This window comes from Epinephelus moara, chromosome 12 (assembly GCF_006386435.1).
Source record: "Epinephelus moara isolate mb chromosome 12, YSFRI_EMoa_1.0, whole genome shotgun sequence".
Taxonomy (NCBI): Eukaryota; Metazoa; Chordata; class Actinopteri; order Perciformes; family Serranidae; genus Epinephelus; species Epinephelus moara.
This window is the reverse complement of record NC_065517.1, coordinates 14,953,504-14,969,191: the sequence shown is the minus strand read 5'-3', so window position 1 is coordinate 14,969,191 and position 15,688 is coordinate 14,953,504. Positions and strand designations below refer to the sequence as shown.

The 15,688-nt window shown below is 40.2% G+C and overlaps 2 protein-coding genes across 4 annotated transcripts in view; one reads left to right on the top strand and one right to left on the bottom strand.

The window, feature by feature from the left end:
- si:ch211-140l13.3 (uncharacterized) overlaps positions 1 to 9,839 on the top strand; it is a 51,236-nt gene extending 41,397 nt beyond the window's left edge. For 2 of the 3 annotated variants that reach the window (XM_050058320.1, XM_050058321.1), the window contains exons 9-13: positions 4,082 to 4,285; positions 6,587 to 6,727; positions 6,811 to 6,895; positions 7,766 to 7,886; positions 9,075 to 9,839. In XM_050058320.1, the coding sequence (XP_049914277.1) occupies positions 4,082 to 4,285; positions 6,587 to 6,727; positions 6,811 to 6,895; positions 7,766 to 7,886; positions 9,075 to 9,264 (741 nt within the window). In that variant the 3' untranslated portion in view covers positions 9,265 to 9,839. Of the gene's footprint in view, positions 1 to 4,081; positions 4,286 to 6,586; positions 6,728 to 6,810; positions 6,896 to 7,765; positions 7,998 to 9,074 lie in introns of all 3 variants that reach the window. The other variant, XR_007570808.1, reaches the window with a different exon arrangement.
- A 104-nt stretch (positions 9,840 to 9,943) lies between these two features.
- On the bottom strand, positions 9,944 to 14,086 carry ttll2 (tubulin tyrosine ligase-like family, member 2). Its single transcript, XM_050059028.1, has 3 exons — positions 13,865 to 14,086; positions 10,986 to 12,340; positions 9,944 to 10,305 (listed from the first exon to the last, which is right to left on the bottom strand). The coding sequence occupies exons 1-3, from the start codon at positions 14,084 to 14,086 to the stop codon at positions 9,999 to 10,001; spliced, it is 1,884 nt and encodes a 627-aa protein (XP_049914985.1). The 3' UTR covers positions 9,944 to 9,998.
- Between the last annotated feature and the right edge of the window lie 1,602 nt (positions 14,087 to 15,688).

Below are 15,688 nucleotides of genomic sequence, written 5' to 3'. Positions count from 1 at the left end.
CCTCTGCAGACCTTAACCACAGGGCATCATGATGATTTCGGAACGGACTTAGGAACAATGAGTTTAATATGGTCGGAACAATGGGATGTCGAACCAATGGGCTGTCGAACCAATGGGCAGTTCCCTAACAGCTAATGGTTAGCCCAGCTAATCTACGATAACCATGTTATTATTACAAAACGTGCACACATACGATAACCATGTTATTATTACAAAACGTGCACACAGAAATAGTAATGTCTGTTCAGTCATTTGTGTTTATAGACTTTACAAACATCAGATTAGTCTAAACGGTGATATAGTGACGTGAAAAATGCGAGATATAATCCTACATATATATATATATATAGTTAAACTCTGCTGGTTTTCTACCTGAAAGTATTTGTGAACAACGAGCGATTCCCTCTATTTATACTGCTTCTTCTTCTTCTCTCAATTTATTGGCGGATCGCAAACAACTTCCAGGTGCATACTGCCACCTACTGTACAAGAGTGTGTATTTATACTGCTACAGGGATAGCTCCGTTACGTAACGTGGCTGTGATTTAAGGCCCGCCCACTAAATCCAGAAAACAGAAACCTAGAAACACAGTTTGTGAAGCCTAGCTCCACAATTCAATTGTAAATGGTTGAAAGGCTATTTTACACATTTTGAGGAATACTTTTATGACCTATTTAATATGTTTAGAAGAAAACAGCAGAATTTGCTTTACACTGACTTTAACTGATGTGTACTTGGATTTTTTAGCTCTGAGGGGGCAGGGTTTTGACCTATACTGGAGCCAGGCGCCAAAGGGGCAAATGGAGATGTTTTGGCCTTACTTTTGGGGAGCTGTCCCATCATCCATCTTTATTATACAGTCTATGGTTTATACTCAGTGTTCCCTACCTCCAACACTGGAGTTCTTTGGCACATGAGCTGTACCAGGCTGTAGCAACACATACTTGTTAGTAGGTTAAATTCATTTTTGGTTTCGGTCTTAACAGGTTTTGTTGACAGTAATAAAAAGATAAAACAAGGCCTGCATGTTCTCCAAGCTGCAAAAATATTGATTTGGCAGCTGTTATGCCACAGTGTTGCTTCACAAACGGCCCAAGTGTTTCTCATGACATCATTGGCCTGTTTCACAACATCACCCCTCCCACCAAGTTGCATACACACATTTGATTGCAACTCACGTGACACATTGGAGGCGAAATGCTTCCTTGGAAAATGACACTTATCTATGTCAGAGCCATAACTCTGTCATAAGTTACTACCTGGCATTTGTGAAAGGCTCCTTGCAGTATTCCCAGAAGTCATGAATACCACCCACACCTACAGCGTGCATGTTGCAGAACTGGTACCACCAGTGTTGCATTGTCATTTGCATTTTGATTTAGATAAGCTTTTTAATGGCAGCACTTCAACAATACTTTCAAGTACCACTTCAGCCTTTCAAAACCAGCATTAGTAAATGTGAAACCTACTTCCAGTGGACAACAATAGATTGTGTAATTATTGCAGATGGTTTCATGAATGTGAATCAGGCTGATGTGGCACTATATGACTTATGTTGGATTTCCCCGTAAACTAGAAAGGTGTTAGTGTTAATCCTTGTACTGAAAATTAAACTGACGTATCACACTCTGGCAAGTGTGTGCAGCACATAATTTCCTATTAATTACCTTAAGTATTTGGACAAGTTGCTGCCTGTTTTTCTCTGATGTCGTTCTTCTACTTGTCATACTGGAAATGATTATAATCACCGCTTTGAAACTGTGTCAGGGGGCGTGGTAGAGGCAGCTCTTATTTGTCTGCCATAGAAACTTACCAACATACCAACGGAGTACAATGCAAACAGTGTCTTTGTATAGAACAAGAGAGATAAGGCTGCAGGTTAAGTTGTTTTCCAGAGACTTTTAAAGGGTTGCAGGGTGCTTGTGAAGGTTCTAAGTACTTTCCAGAAAAAACTATAGCTATATTTCGTAACTATGCAGCAACAGCGGATGACAATAGATTCACATCATGTCTTTGAATGTCATGAGTTTATGGGAAAAGACTGAGTCAGCTTTTATGCTACGCAAATCACGAACAAATGAATAATCTTCGTGAAGATGTAGAAATCTTCCTTTCAGATGTTTAGCACGTCCACGTTTCTGTTACTGGTGTTTTTTTTCCCACTGTATGATCATTTTCGAGGCTGCAGGTGGTGGTGGTGCTGAACTGTGTTGCGTGATGCTGACAGGTGTGTCTATTATTTTGTCAACCCGATTAATATCAGTGAGGGTAGGCTGAGTAACAGAAACACCTGTGTGTGGAGCAAATGATCAATCAACACCTCTCTAAAACAGTTTCAACAAAAACAACAATGTCTTATTAAATCAATTCAACATGTATTTTGTTTCTTGTTAATTGGAACAAAATTAAGCAAGTTAGTAGCACTTGTCACATGTTGAGGATGGGAACTGCGCATTGGTTCGACAGCCCATTGGTTCGACATCCCATTGTTCCGACCATATTAAACTCATTGTTCCGAAGTCCGTTCCGAAATCATCATGATGCCCTGTGGTTAAGATCTGGTTAGGTTTAGGCACAAAAACCACTTGGTTAGGGTCAGGAAAAGATCATGGTGTGGGTTAAAATGAAAAAGAAAGTGAAAACACATAAGCCATGGGCCTGCTCCGCCTCAAGCCGGTCGCGGTGCACCATACGCCCGCCGCGAGCCATTCAGCACCGCGGACAGTTGGACTAATGGGCTGTCGAACCAATGGGCTGTCGAACCAATGACATGGACCCGTTGAGGATACCTTTTTTTCCCAAAAACTGCAGCATTACCGGACCGGACCAAAGAATTGTGATAATTTTAGACAATAATGCGATTAGACAAAATTGAATCAAAATACATTCATGTGAGGTCAATAAACAGCAGAGCATGGACTTAGCCCAGGGCTATCCATACCCATAGTCAACTCTTAGCCTAGCTAACTTAGCTTATTTTCACACACACATTGTTAGCCCAGGGCAATACAATTCACACTGCACTTCTACTATCCCTGGGTCAAATGTCCGTTGGAACACGAAGCTCATGTTAATCTAAAATTCTGTTGTTTAAGTCCATTTTTAGGGGTTAACCCTGCAAAACTGGGGATAACCCAGTTCCGGAGCAGGGCCAGCAAACCCTAGGTTAATGTTGGGGTCAAACCACTTTGAAGGATTTTGCTAGTATGAATGCTTCCTTAGGTCCCGAATATAAGTCCACCATTTTGCATTTTGACCCCAAACTTAGTGATAAAGAGGACATGTGATGCACTATGACTTGCTAAAAAAATGTTTAACTAAGAGCCTGTTCAGACCTGGTGTTAATGTAGGTTTTGATTGATCTGATCACAAGTGGACAGCGCTAAATATAGGTCCAAACGACCACCAAGATGCATTGTGATCTGATCACTTAAATCACTGCCAAGGTGGTCTGGGACGCATTTGACCACTTATCTTTTGTAGTGTAAACACCAATATGTCCTAATGCGAGGACCATCCCTCGTTTTGCCCTATGGAAGGAGACATTAATTTCTGTTGACAGCGATATCTCCAGCTCTACTGACACAAATGCTAACGTGACTAGCAAGCATGCTACAGAGCAGCTAGCAAAAGTGTGGCTGTGATATTTGTGTGCGTGGCAGTAATGAAATCTGAACACAAGTGGTCAGCTGAAGACGCATTACAGGCACAGGTGTGAACAGTGATACATCTCGGCTGTCTACTTGTGTTCGAATCACTGAAACACATGTTAATGCCAGGTCTAAACAGGTTCTGAGTAGTTCAGGGAACCGTTTATCCATACCTGGAAAACACTCACAGTTGTCACATTCGTTTTGACTTTAATTTCCTTTAAACTTTTTCTTGTTTATCCGATGGAGACAGTCGTCATCAGGTGTGATGCAGAGCAGTTAAACACAGAGTGGCGTAAATCTGTGCAAACATTTGCAAACATACTCCCACTTCTTCAAGTGAGCCTATGACTCACAGAGCTACGTGCACAGGATTATATAGTGTGTTTGTTTTCTGGCTCTGTGTGTGTGTGTGTGTGTGTGTGTGCAGGCCCTCAGGCAGCAGATGGAGGTGCTTCATCAGCAGTTCAAACAGAAAGAGAGTGATTGGTCCGCAGTTCGACACCAGCTGGAGGAGCTGATCAGAGCGTATGCTGAGCTGAGGAAGACACTAACAGTTACGCCACAGTGCCGCTCAGTGGCCAATCATTGTACTGCACAAACGCAAACTGAACACCTGGAGGGACAGATGGAGGTAAAATATACTGTAGTGGTGGAATGTAACTAAGTACTTTTACTCAAGTACTGTACTTAAGTAGAAACTTGAGGTACTTGTACTTTGCTTGAGTCTTTACTTTTCATGCCACATTATACATCTCAGAAGCAAATATTGTACTGTTTACATTTTTTTAAGTTACTAGTTACTTGTCAAATTAAGATTTTTGCATACAAAACACACAAAGAGCTTATAAAATAATCAAACAACATGACAGTTTATACAAGTCCAGCTGCAATGATTTGTCAATTGACAGAAAATTGATTGGCAGTTATTTTGATAATCGTACAAACGGTGTTTCCTGGGAAAACTTTATGTAGTTCAAGCTTCATGAATGTGAGGAATTGCTGCTTTTACTTTTAACTACTCAATTTATTTTTATTAATGTTAAACGTTGTACTGTTGGTTGGACAAAACACACATTGTGAAGGCGTCACTTTGGGCTCATGGCTCAACCGATTAATAGTGAAAATAATCAGTTTCGTCCATAATGAACATAAACATGACTTAATGGATCAAAATAAGCTCTACTTAAACTAACTCCAACAGTAAAATCCCTGCTTTCATATTAATGCATGAGTTATAATCTAATGATACATTATAATACAGTCACATGGGACATTATTCATTGTTGATACTTAAAGTACATTTTCCGGATTAAACTGACATCCTCTGACAAAAGTTCTCACCACATGACTTTTTTTTATTTTACTTTTTTTTAAGATATGTTTTTGGGCATTTTGCCTTTAATGGATAGGACAGCCAAGTGTGAAAGGGGGAGAGAGAGAGAGGGGATGGCATGCAGCAAAGGGCCACAGGCTGGACTCGAACCTGGGCCACTGCGGCAACAGCCTTGTACATGGGGCACCTGCTCTATCCACTAAGCCACCGACGCCCCTCACCACACGACTTTTACTTGTAACTGTATGTTCACAATATTGTTTTAGTACTTTTCCTTAAGAATCTGGCTACTTCCTCTTTCACTGTAATGTTGTGTGAACTGTGTGTTGCATAAACGAAAATGACACAGCATTGGATGTGATGACATCGAAAACATGCTCACTCAGCACTGTGTTGCCACATGGTCACAGCTCACATTTATTTAAGAGAGAACAACATGAAATGAACATGCCCTTACAAAATTTTTTCCAGTAACACAGAACGGTTCAGGATGAATCATTTTTTGCTCGTATGTTCATTTCTTGTTATTTCAGTCATCTTACGACATGCACTATAACAGAGTTTAGGGAACAATTCTGAGAACCTATCAAACTGCATTATGGCTGTGGCTGTTGCAGCAGTCGAAGTTCTCGAGCATGGTGGGAATAGTAAGAGGCAAGAGAAGCAGCCAGATGAGGATCATTTTGGCACTTGTACTTTACTTAAGTTTTTCTATTTAATGCAGTTTGATACTTCCACTTCACCACATCTCAGGCAAATATTGTACTTTTGTGCCGCTACATTTTTCTAACAGCTTTAGTTACTTTTGAGATTACATTTTTTCATACCCTTCATGTCCAGTGGACTTGTACTTGGAGTTTTAGTACTTTTACTTAAATAGAGGATCTGAATACTTGTTCCACCCCTGGTCTTCTATTTAGGTAACAAATCCCACATAGTCAAATCCACTTTTTCAGTATAATCCACCCTGAACTGTTTTCCCTTTCAATATACTTTTATCATAATATCTCAGGTGTGTTGTATTGTGAAGAAATACAGTCCATTTCAAAACATATCTGTGAACACTTCATATCTACAGAAGTGTTGACATTCAGATAAATAGCAGCCTCAAGCACTCAGAGCTATGGCCCATTAGTCCATTTCATTTTAATGCTGTGTAAATCTCATTGGTATCAAATTATTCAAGTATATAATACACCGTTAAGTGGTCTTTAAGCACCCTGGCAATAATTTATGAGGACGGACAAAAGATGGTGTCAAAGCGCTGACTAACCTCATTACATGTTGATGCAGTGCAAGTCGATATGCTCCCTGTGCCAGTTCTGTCACTGCCTAAACTTGATTTTACCATCCTATCTTCAAGGCTTACTACCATGTGTGGAAATAATTTGGGGTGATAGGGATAATATTTCAAATAAATACGCCTAATAAACTTATTTTCGTATTTAATATGTATGTTTTCAATCAATCAATCAATCAATCAAGCTCATGATTACTTGCTAATGTGGCTTGTAGAAATGAGATTTAAATTGAAAACTGCATGATACTTGTCACTATTTTGATAATTTTTTACTGATAACGATTTCTTTATCTCCTGAGACGGAGCAGCTTCTCTCTAACGGGTGCAGCTTGGTGACTCTCAGTAACGGGACAAGGAAAGTTACCTCTGCAGACCAGAAGACAAAAACAGTCACATTCTTCAATGGAGACATCAAGCACATTTTGGAAGATGGGAAAGTGGTGAGCTCTGTGGCCGCCTGATCAATGATGTTGATGTCTTTATTCTTTATTTGTATCACTAAGATCATGTACGTGTGTTACAGGTTTATTACTACGCTGGTTCACAGACAACCCATACCACCCACCCAAGTGGTCTGGAGGTCCTTCACTTCCCCAACAAGCAGATCGGTAAGAGAAAAGTCTACATAAGAAAAATCTATATTATATATTCCTCACCTTTAAGGGGCCATAAGTTGTATTTTTATAATAGCAATGTACTGTATAGTGACAATGTGAAGAAGTCTCTCATTGTGATTTTCACCTGAATCTGGAGATCCCCTTTGTGCATGGCTTTGTGCATCTTTATAGTCTCAGCTCATTGTTTATCTGTCTAGATTGTAACTGTACTGTTTTGGTTCACTATCACAGCTCTCATAACGTTATTTTATAGCCATAGCAGGCAGCTGTTGTCAGTTAACAAGTTGTAAAATCCTCTCTGTTCTCCATCTGCTCAGCAGCAAACATCAGGCAGGCACAGTTAGCGACTAGCTGGTGAACATAGATGAGCATTTATTAGCTAAAAAGCCAAATATTTCATTTAGGTTTTGGTGGAGACCAAAAATAGAGTTTTAAGAGAGTAAGTATTGGACTAACATTCATTATCATTTATCAGGTGGGCAGAAACATGACCCCAAATGTGTAAAAAAAAAAAAAAGCAACTGCTTGCTAATAAATTCATCATTTCAACATAATTGCGACAAAAAATATCACTTATTGGTTTAATATCGACAGTTTTCAAAATATAGATATAATGATAATATAGAAGACATATTTAGAAATAATTTAATTCATACTTGAGTTAAATCTCATAAACCTCATTGTATTTATTGATTATGATTTACTGACAGACTGGCACACTGACAACAGTACATATCAGGTAAAACATGTTTTATTACTGTTGGTTAACATCTCAGAAAATTGAAAAAGTTTTCAGACTCCAGTTATGTCTACAGCTCATAGTATAGTCTTTCATTTATAACATGTCTCCTTCTGTAACAGAGAAGCGACACCCTGGGGGGAAGAGAGAGATCTTATTTCCAGACCAGACCATCAAGTATTTGGAGCCTGACGGCAGCGAGAGGACAATCTACTCTGATGGCACCATCGTTCAGCGTTCACCGTAAGACTGAAGTCGGCGCTTTGTTTTAGGATCAGCTTCAGGGTGTCTGCAGGGTCAGAAAGCCAGTGGAACCCAGGAAGACTAGACTGTCGTTGAGGTGGCAGCTAACAGGTATCCTCATAAATAAATAAACAATATTACTACACCATGAGGTAATCAGTAAGAGGACACAATGGAATTTTGATATAAAAATCTTAACACACGGTTGAGAGGATGGAAAAAAATAACTTGATCCTCACTGTCTGACAGTGTCATATTCTTTAGTCTCTATTTTTTGCATAATTTTCTATACACGTAAAATTTTCCATATTTAGTATGTTTGGAAACTCTGAGCTCTCCACTAGAATTTAAAATAAACTGGCTTTGAACAAAGTATGGCCACATAGTATGAGAATGTAATAACAGAACCATCGCTAGGTCAGTGGGGTTTATGCAGATGAAAATAATTTTTTAAATTATATATTTGTAATGTTGTCCTTTATGATTGAATGTGGAGTATCGCCATAACAGTATGTTAAGCAAAAATAACTTGTTTCTGTTGACCCAGAAACAGCCCTAGAATTGCCATCACCAAACCCACCAGACTCCATTTAAATAAACAATAATTTTAGTGTGTACAGAGCCAGCATATTGTCATGTCTAACTAGGTGAATCAAGGGTTTATTTCAACCAAACCAGAGTTAGTGATTGTTGGAACAGTGGAAAAAGACGATCTAAGATGGTTTTGTGAGTTTCATTTTGCTTGTGTTGACTTTGAATGAAGTGTGTTTTACAATGATAAAATTACAGTTTTTTAAATGGAGTTTGGTCGGTTGGACGATGGCATTTTTTGGGCTGTTTCTGGTTTAACAAAAAGAATCTTACTTTTCCACCAAAAAGGTCCATCTCTGTAGCGATCCTTAATAATGTTGTCAGACAATTAGTATAATATTTTGAGCCTGTTGGTGGGCAAAACTAGCACTTTTAGTGGATGTAAATTGATGGTGCACAATTGCCCCCAAGTGATTACATTGCAGCTTGTTTTGCCGCAGTTTTGTTCAAAATTGGACCAGTTTCATAAATTGTTGTTCCCATTAGTCACTTAGACACAAAAACACAGGAAAATAGGGTCCAGGTTGAAAAATACAGAACTTTCCCTTTAAAGAAGTAGTTTGTTCATTGTTCTGTCTGGATCATCCTCTCATCCAGGTCAGGTGAAAAGATGGTCGAATTCCCCAATGGTCAGAGAGAGATCCACACCTCCCAGTACAAGAGAAGAGAGTATCCTGATGGGACAGTTAAGACCATCTACCCCAATGGACGACAGGAAACCAAGTACGCATCAGGCAGAGTACGCATCAAGGCAAAGGACAAAGTTACCATCAGACATTTTAAATGAATGTGTATTTATATTTGTAAGTGTGAGATGGAGAATGGTGTGTGTGTTCAGGGATATAGTATTGGTAGGAAATAACCTTTTGCAGTATGGTCCGAAAAGTGATCAGTAAACCAGTGATCAGAAATTAGAGATGTTTTTACATGGTAGATCTAACTTTGTATTTTATCCTCATGTAGCAAGTAATGCATTACTATTAATTTAAAAGAATGACTGACAAGTGGTTTCACAATGATTCTATACAATTATGAGCTTTTTTCCACATGCTGTTGTAAACACTAAGGGGGAATTCGTAAAGAAACACCCTCGTACTGTAAAAGAAGATGGCTTGATTGCTAGAAAGTTACCCCAACTCTCTGAAGATGATAACAGTTTTCACTGTAACTGCATGTGGCTATTAGCATTGATCACTGAGCCTCATTTGCATTAAAAGGATCAACTTTAGCACCACATTAATGCATATTTACTTATTTAAACAGAGACGCTATTTGCTTTGCAGCGGAGTTAGGTGTGCATTACTCTTTGTGGGTGCTTTTCTTTTTATTTGCACAGGTTGAGCAGCCACACAAACCTTTTGGGAATTCACCCCTGAGTGTCTGGAAGACTTTTCCTGAGAAAATACTTTGGCGTTCAGGTGTGATATGTTCCACTTTCTTAGATTTAAAAGAAACTGAAAAGAAAATCTAAGGAAAAAAAGTCAGGGCTTAGCAACAAATCCAAAAAGAATGAAACGCCTCTCAAGTGGGTTTGAAGCACTGACTGAGCAGCGGAGGGTCCTTTGGCCCCCACAGCAGTGAATCAAAATCTTCCTCACCACCTATCTCCGCCTGTTTTCTCTTCAACTTCCTGCCCGTTGTGGCCAGCTGAGCAGTGAGCTTGTGTAGCTCCTGTATGACTATCTTAACATCCAGTTCATGCTGTGAGGCCCTCAGAGTGGCCGCATTAAAAGGGAATGTCCGAATGAAGTCTCCAACTCTGAGCGGAGGGATATGTTGTCCATTCAGTGCTGTGGATCTCTCCATCCTTACTGGTCTGTGATTCCCACTGTGAAACAATCACAACATTTGTTTGTTATGGTATAAAATCGGTGGACTTTTTGAAAAGCCAGTTTCTTTACACAAAATACCAGCCAATAGCTGTTTGAATCAGGACACTTAATTCACAATTTTCAAGCCATGAAATGTCTTCTCAGCATAATGCCCAACATTTGGTCTTTGGACAAGCTTCCAAATAACATTTTAGTCAAGAGAAATTAAAAGTCATCACTTAAACCAAGAATGATGTAATAATAATAGTGATTTCAATAGGGGTAGAAGATGTAAGCCACAAACAGATGTTTCTACACACCGCCCCCTGCTGATTTTGACAGTGAGTGCTCTGATTAACACATTTATACCAAAAGAGGCTACATGTATCATGATTTACTGGAAGATAGCAAGCAATTATTTGGGGAAAAAAGACACTCAGCACCCCTGTATAGCTTGAAATGGAATGATCCTTTGTTTTATAACCACATTTTCTGAGGCAGCGACAATTCTACGGTGAGATTGGCAGCGGAATCAGGCTGCTTAGATCGAATCATCGATTAGTTAACTATTCAGGGTCATCCCTAGATTTTAATTCATTAATGCAAACTTGATTAAAATGTCTCTTTAATACAGGTGAAGATCTTTCTTGCAGACAAGCATTACTACACAGAATTTCTACAACAGCACTGTATATACCTGTAAATATTCGGGAGCTTGCAGGACACAGCCGGGCATCTGAGTCCCACCCCGTTGACCGGGATATCTTGTATCAAAGAGGAAACGTCTGTCTCTCCCGAGAGCTCTGTCTCAGCTTCTGTTTCAGTGTTGTCATGGTTGGTAACCTCAGACACATGGAGACTCCTGTTGTCTGTCAGCCACAGTGCAGGAGCTGGAACCGTCTGTCTGTTTACAACTGACACGTTTGTCCTTGAATGCGGGCCGAGTATCATGTTTAAGGTCTTGTTGGTGTGGGTTTTGTTGACTGTGGTGTTAACTATTCTGCTGCTGGTGGCATATATCTTGTTTAAGTCAACAGGGGGAAGATGTCTTTGGTATTCGGCTACAAAAGCATGTTGTCTGGATCGTCTTAGGCTCATCTTTTTAGGCTGGTGATGAGTTTTTATTAGAGGGAGTATCTGAGAGGACTGGCTACCACTCCTTTGCTTCTGAAATTTGGTTTCTTTTAACTTGGAGGGGTGGTTAGCATCAAAACAAGGCTGCTTGTACCCTTGTCTCTGATAAGCCTTCTCTCTCAAACTGTCAATCAATGTATAGTTCATCAAGTCAATCAGATCGCTGATTAGCCCTTTCTTCACGGTAATATCTGCTTGGCAGTCCAGAGTCAACGCAGGGCTGTAGTTGACCTCCAGTAGCCAAGGTTTAAACTTGACGTCAATCAGGATGTCAAAGCCAAACAGCTCCACACAGTTTGGACATGAGGGGACAGAGGAAGCGATGGTGAGGAGGGTCAGAGTGACGATGTTGCTGATTCTCTGCCACAGAAGAAGCTCATTGATGTCTTGGCTGTGGAGAAAATGCCTAAACTTGCTCATGGTCCACTTGCATCCTTGGCCCACTCGCTCTTTCTCAGTCTTGTAGAAGGGGCCGAACTTATTGATGCTGGTGTTGGTGAGATGAGCGTACAGGTTATGCAGAGATGACAGGTTGTACTTCTCAGTGGCGAAGCGCACCAGGCCTTCTTGATGGATGTAAACAGTCAGCGGATGGAAGCTCTTTACACACGCATAGATCCTCAGATCAAACTTGTAGCCGGAGATCAGCAGAGGGTTACAGATGTACCTCTGTACGATCACGGGGCAGTCATAAACCAAGTCCTTAATATCCTCAAAGATGAAGATCCCTCTGCCTCTGGAGAGATCCACAGGCTTACAAATCCAGTAGACTGATGGTCCTTTGGTCAGACGCAGCTTGTTGTATTCAGACAGGAATCGGGTGTAGTCGTTGGGGAGGATGAAGGCAGTTGGACTGAAGTCATAAAGAGATGAACCAAATGTGGCTCGCATTCTCCTCAGGTTGCGTGCCAAGTAATCCTTAACAAAAAAGACAGATCATTCTTTTAGAGTGAGATTATTTGAACTTTTTTGGTGTGGTATTTGCAAAGTCTCAGTTTACACATGGTATAAACATGTGATCGGTATCTGGATAATGACTTCTGACCTGATCAGTGGGTCTTTGCATTTACACCCCATTATCTCGATTGTGCTCACACCATGACCAGATCCCAAAATACAAATTAGTTAATTGGGCTGGCAGATTTGTTAATAGACATTGTGCATTCTGGTTCAAGGAAATGATTCTATGAATGGACATCATTTATTTCTGAGCCCCTTTTAGAGGGACGACTTGCCAGCTACTGCTCTACTTGCTGGTTTCCTTAAAGGGAACCTTTTATGGTCATTTTCAGGTTCAGACTTGTATTATGGGTATCTACTGGAATATGTTTACATGCTTCAGTGTTTCATCGTACTGTCTGATGGAGCATTGGTATTCACTCTCATTCTGAGGTGCTCTATTTTAGCACCTGTCTCTTGAAGCCCCCCTACTGAAAAAGCCCACTCTGCCCTGATTGGTCAGTCTTCGAGACGCATTGGCCGCCATGATGCATGCTTGCGTGTCAAAATGTGTTGTCCATTTTTGTCATACGCGACGCAGCGGCGCATGTAATACCATGCGTTGCCAGTGGGGATGATAATGCAAACAATGTACTTGAAATTAACCACTTTTTGTTATTCACAGAAGAAGCAGGCATGAAATATGGCGGGCGAGGAGGAAAAACTTGAACTCGTACGGGCACACCCCCATTTATATGACAGTTCTACCACACTGCACTCTAATAAAATAGCAGTACTAGCTAGCTACAGCAGCACTAGCTAGCCGGAATGCACCGGTGACTATGCTACCCCTTACTGCACAAGCGATGTATTGCATTTCAAGTGTCGCCCGTGTTGCCTGGTTGAATGTGTTGACTATGAAAGAAAGTGCGTTGCTCACGTCGCTTGCTCTCCTTGTGTGCGTCAACTATGAAACGGCCCTTACAGTAGTGTGCCTGGAACAGATTACTGTACACAGAAATCTGTCACCAGCTGACGTCAGCTTCTTTCAAAAATAGAAAGAATCTGCTGGAAACAGAGTAATCAGAACAGTTTAGACCTGAATTTTACATCCGTTTATCTTTGGCAATGTTTAATATGAACTTCGAACATTGTAACATTATACTGTACATGTGACAGGAACTAAGGAAAAGCATAGTAACTGGTCCCCTTTAAGATGGCAGGAGAAGGCCGAATTTGGAGACCTTTCAACTTTCTGGCCGGCTTTTTTTCTTAAGAACGTGGTCACTGCACAGATTGCATTGACACCTGGCTGAGATCTGATCACAATGTGACCACCTCCGTACTGTATGTTGCCTGGCTGATCTGATCTCATTAAAATCGAGTGTGTTCTGCAATTACACCTTGCATTTACATGTGTTTGTCCTGATCCAGGTAACATACCTAGATACTTCCAATGGATTTTACATTATAATGAGGATAAAGGAAAGTGACCATCATCACCTTGCGTGTGATGCCAGCGGTCTTGGGATGGTGGTTGAGGCGCTGCCATGGTAACAGGTTGTGATATTCTGAGTTGCGAAACGCAGAGCCCCGCCAGTAGAGGTTCCAGTCTTCCTCCTCCTGTTCTTCTTGGTCATATTCCTCCCATCCTCGCTCCAGAAGCACCTCCCTCACCACCTCTGGTCCTCTGTCATGTAGTCTGAACACCAGGGCCGCAGCCATGCAGCATCCTAAACTGGAGATACAGCAGGTACATAGAAGAGAAACGTGTGTCAATGATATCAGAGCTTTCAGAGTTGCTGCATGAGATGAATTTTAGTCAGAAATCGCACTCCCTTTCTGAGTCATAACTCAAATCTCAACACTGAGACATTAAAGACATATTGACATCATACTGACCAGCGCAAGTAATGTTAAAATCACCCCACGTCCCGAGAGAAATAAAGCCAGTCCAAATAGAAATGATTACAAATGAACAGTTCAACTGTTCATCCCCCGGCTGGTGTCACAGAACCGTGTTTTTGTGTGAGCTAGAGCATTTACATGGTAAATCTGAGAAGCCCAAATAAACCTGACACTTTGTCTGCACAGACGGAGGGATTACACACGGTTTCAGTGTGCCAGCTCTCTAACAAGCAAATTAAACTTTGTCACTTCATTACCTGAACACATTTAGAGGAAAAGTGCTGTATTTCAGACTGATTTAGATTAATAAATGTACGCACACACACATAATAGTAATTATTTCTACAAGCCAAAAAACACTACTGCAGAAAATAATGATAAACACATATCTCCTCAAGAAGTTTCCAATAGAATGTCAAAATTTGAGTAATGCAAGAAACAGATTTACATGTTTTTTCAAATCGAGAAGGATAAATTAATGGAGAAAACACTAAAATGTGCAATACTAGCATAAGAATAGATGTCAAAGTATTAGAAGTTTACAATGTTAGAAAAAAAGTGATCTGTCCTACCTTTAAATGCTGCTCGCACATTAACTTACAGACTTATTTTCTGTCTGCCAGGTGAGTGAATGGTAGATGGTGAGTCTTTCCTTGCAACTCTTGCGTAGTGCACAACAGACAGTCTGTTCTCTTAGCTCCTCCTACAGACAACACAGAGACTCTCACACCAGCCGGCTCACACTGTAGGTCGTCTGTCAGACAGGTTTATGTACAGGAGGCAGGACAATGGTTGTTAAGAGGAACGAATGCCTACTGCTAGTTCTGTGTATGCCTGCTGCTATTGTAGACATAATAAACCATTGCAGTCACTTAATACTCTGAGGAATGTTATGCAATCCTAAAAATGCCCTAAAGATCTGTACATTTTAGGTTTAGCTGCTTGGGTTAAAATACACACATACACTAAAATAGGCACATCTGTACAATCTATTGCAATTCAATTCAACAGCTCTACCATAAATTCTACTTTTCCAAAGTTTATGATCAGGTTTTAGTGACAGTTAAAAACTTGTAAATTATATATTAATGAGGTCATAGTTAAAGTTGCATTATATTGAGCAGTACTACTATTTTTTTCCTCCTTCCTATTTACATACATGAGGGTAGAATATTAAGATCAGCTCTGAATATGGACATATTTATATATTTATACGGTTTATGCATTTGCACCATAAATTGATGCACAAAAGTCACAAATTAGTGCTAAAAACATTCTTGCAGAGGACGCCCAAACCCCTCATGTCATGTGTCCCCCCCAATGTTGAAACAATGTCTGCGCCTTTACTGTAATTTGTTTTGAAATTTACATCACAGCAATACAATTTTTTCAGCTGTATGGTTTAATTTGATGTATTTG

Excerpts from the sequence above, each read along its gene's own strand:
- ttll2 (XM_050059028.1), bottom strand. The coding sequence starts at position 14,086 with ATGGCTGCGGCCCTGGTGTTCAGACTACATGACAGAGGACCAGAGGTG. Across the intron at positions 12,341-13,864 it reads CCGCTGGCATCACACGCAAG|GATTACTTGGCACGCAACCT; the intron begins GTGATGATGGTC and ends TTTTTTGTTAAG. Across the intron at positions 10,306-10,985 it reads AAGCTCCCGAATATTTACAG|TGGGAATCACAGACCAGTAA; the intron begins GTATATACAGTG and ends ATTGTTTCACAG.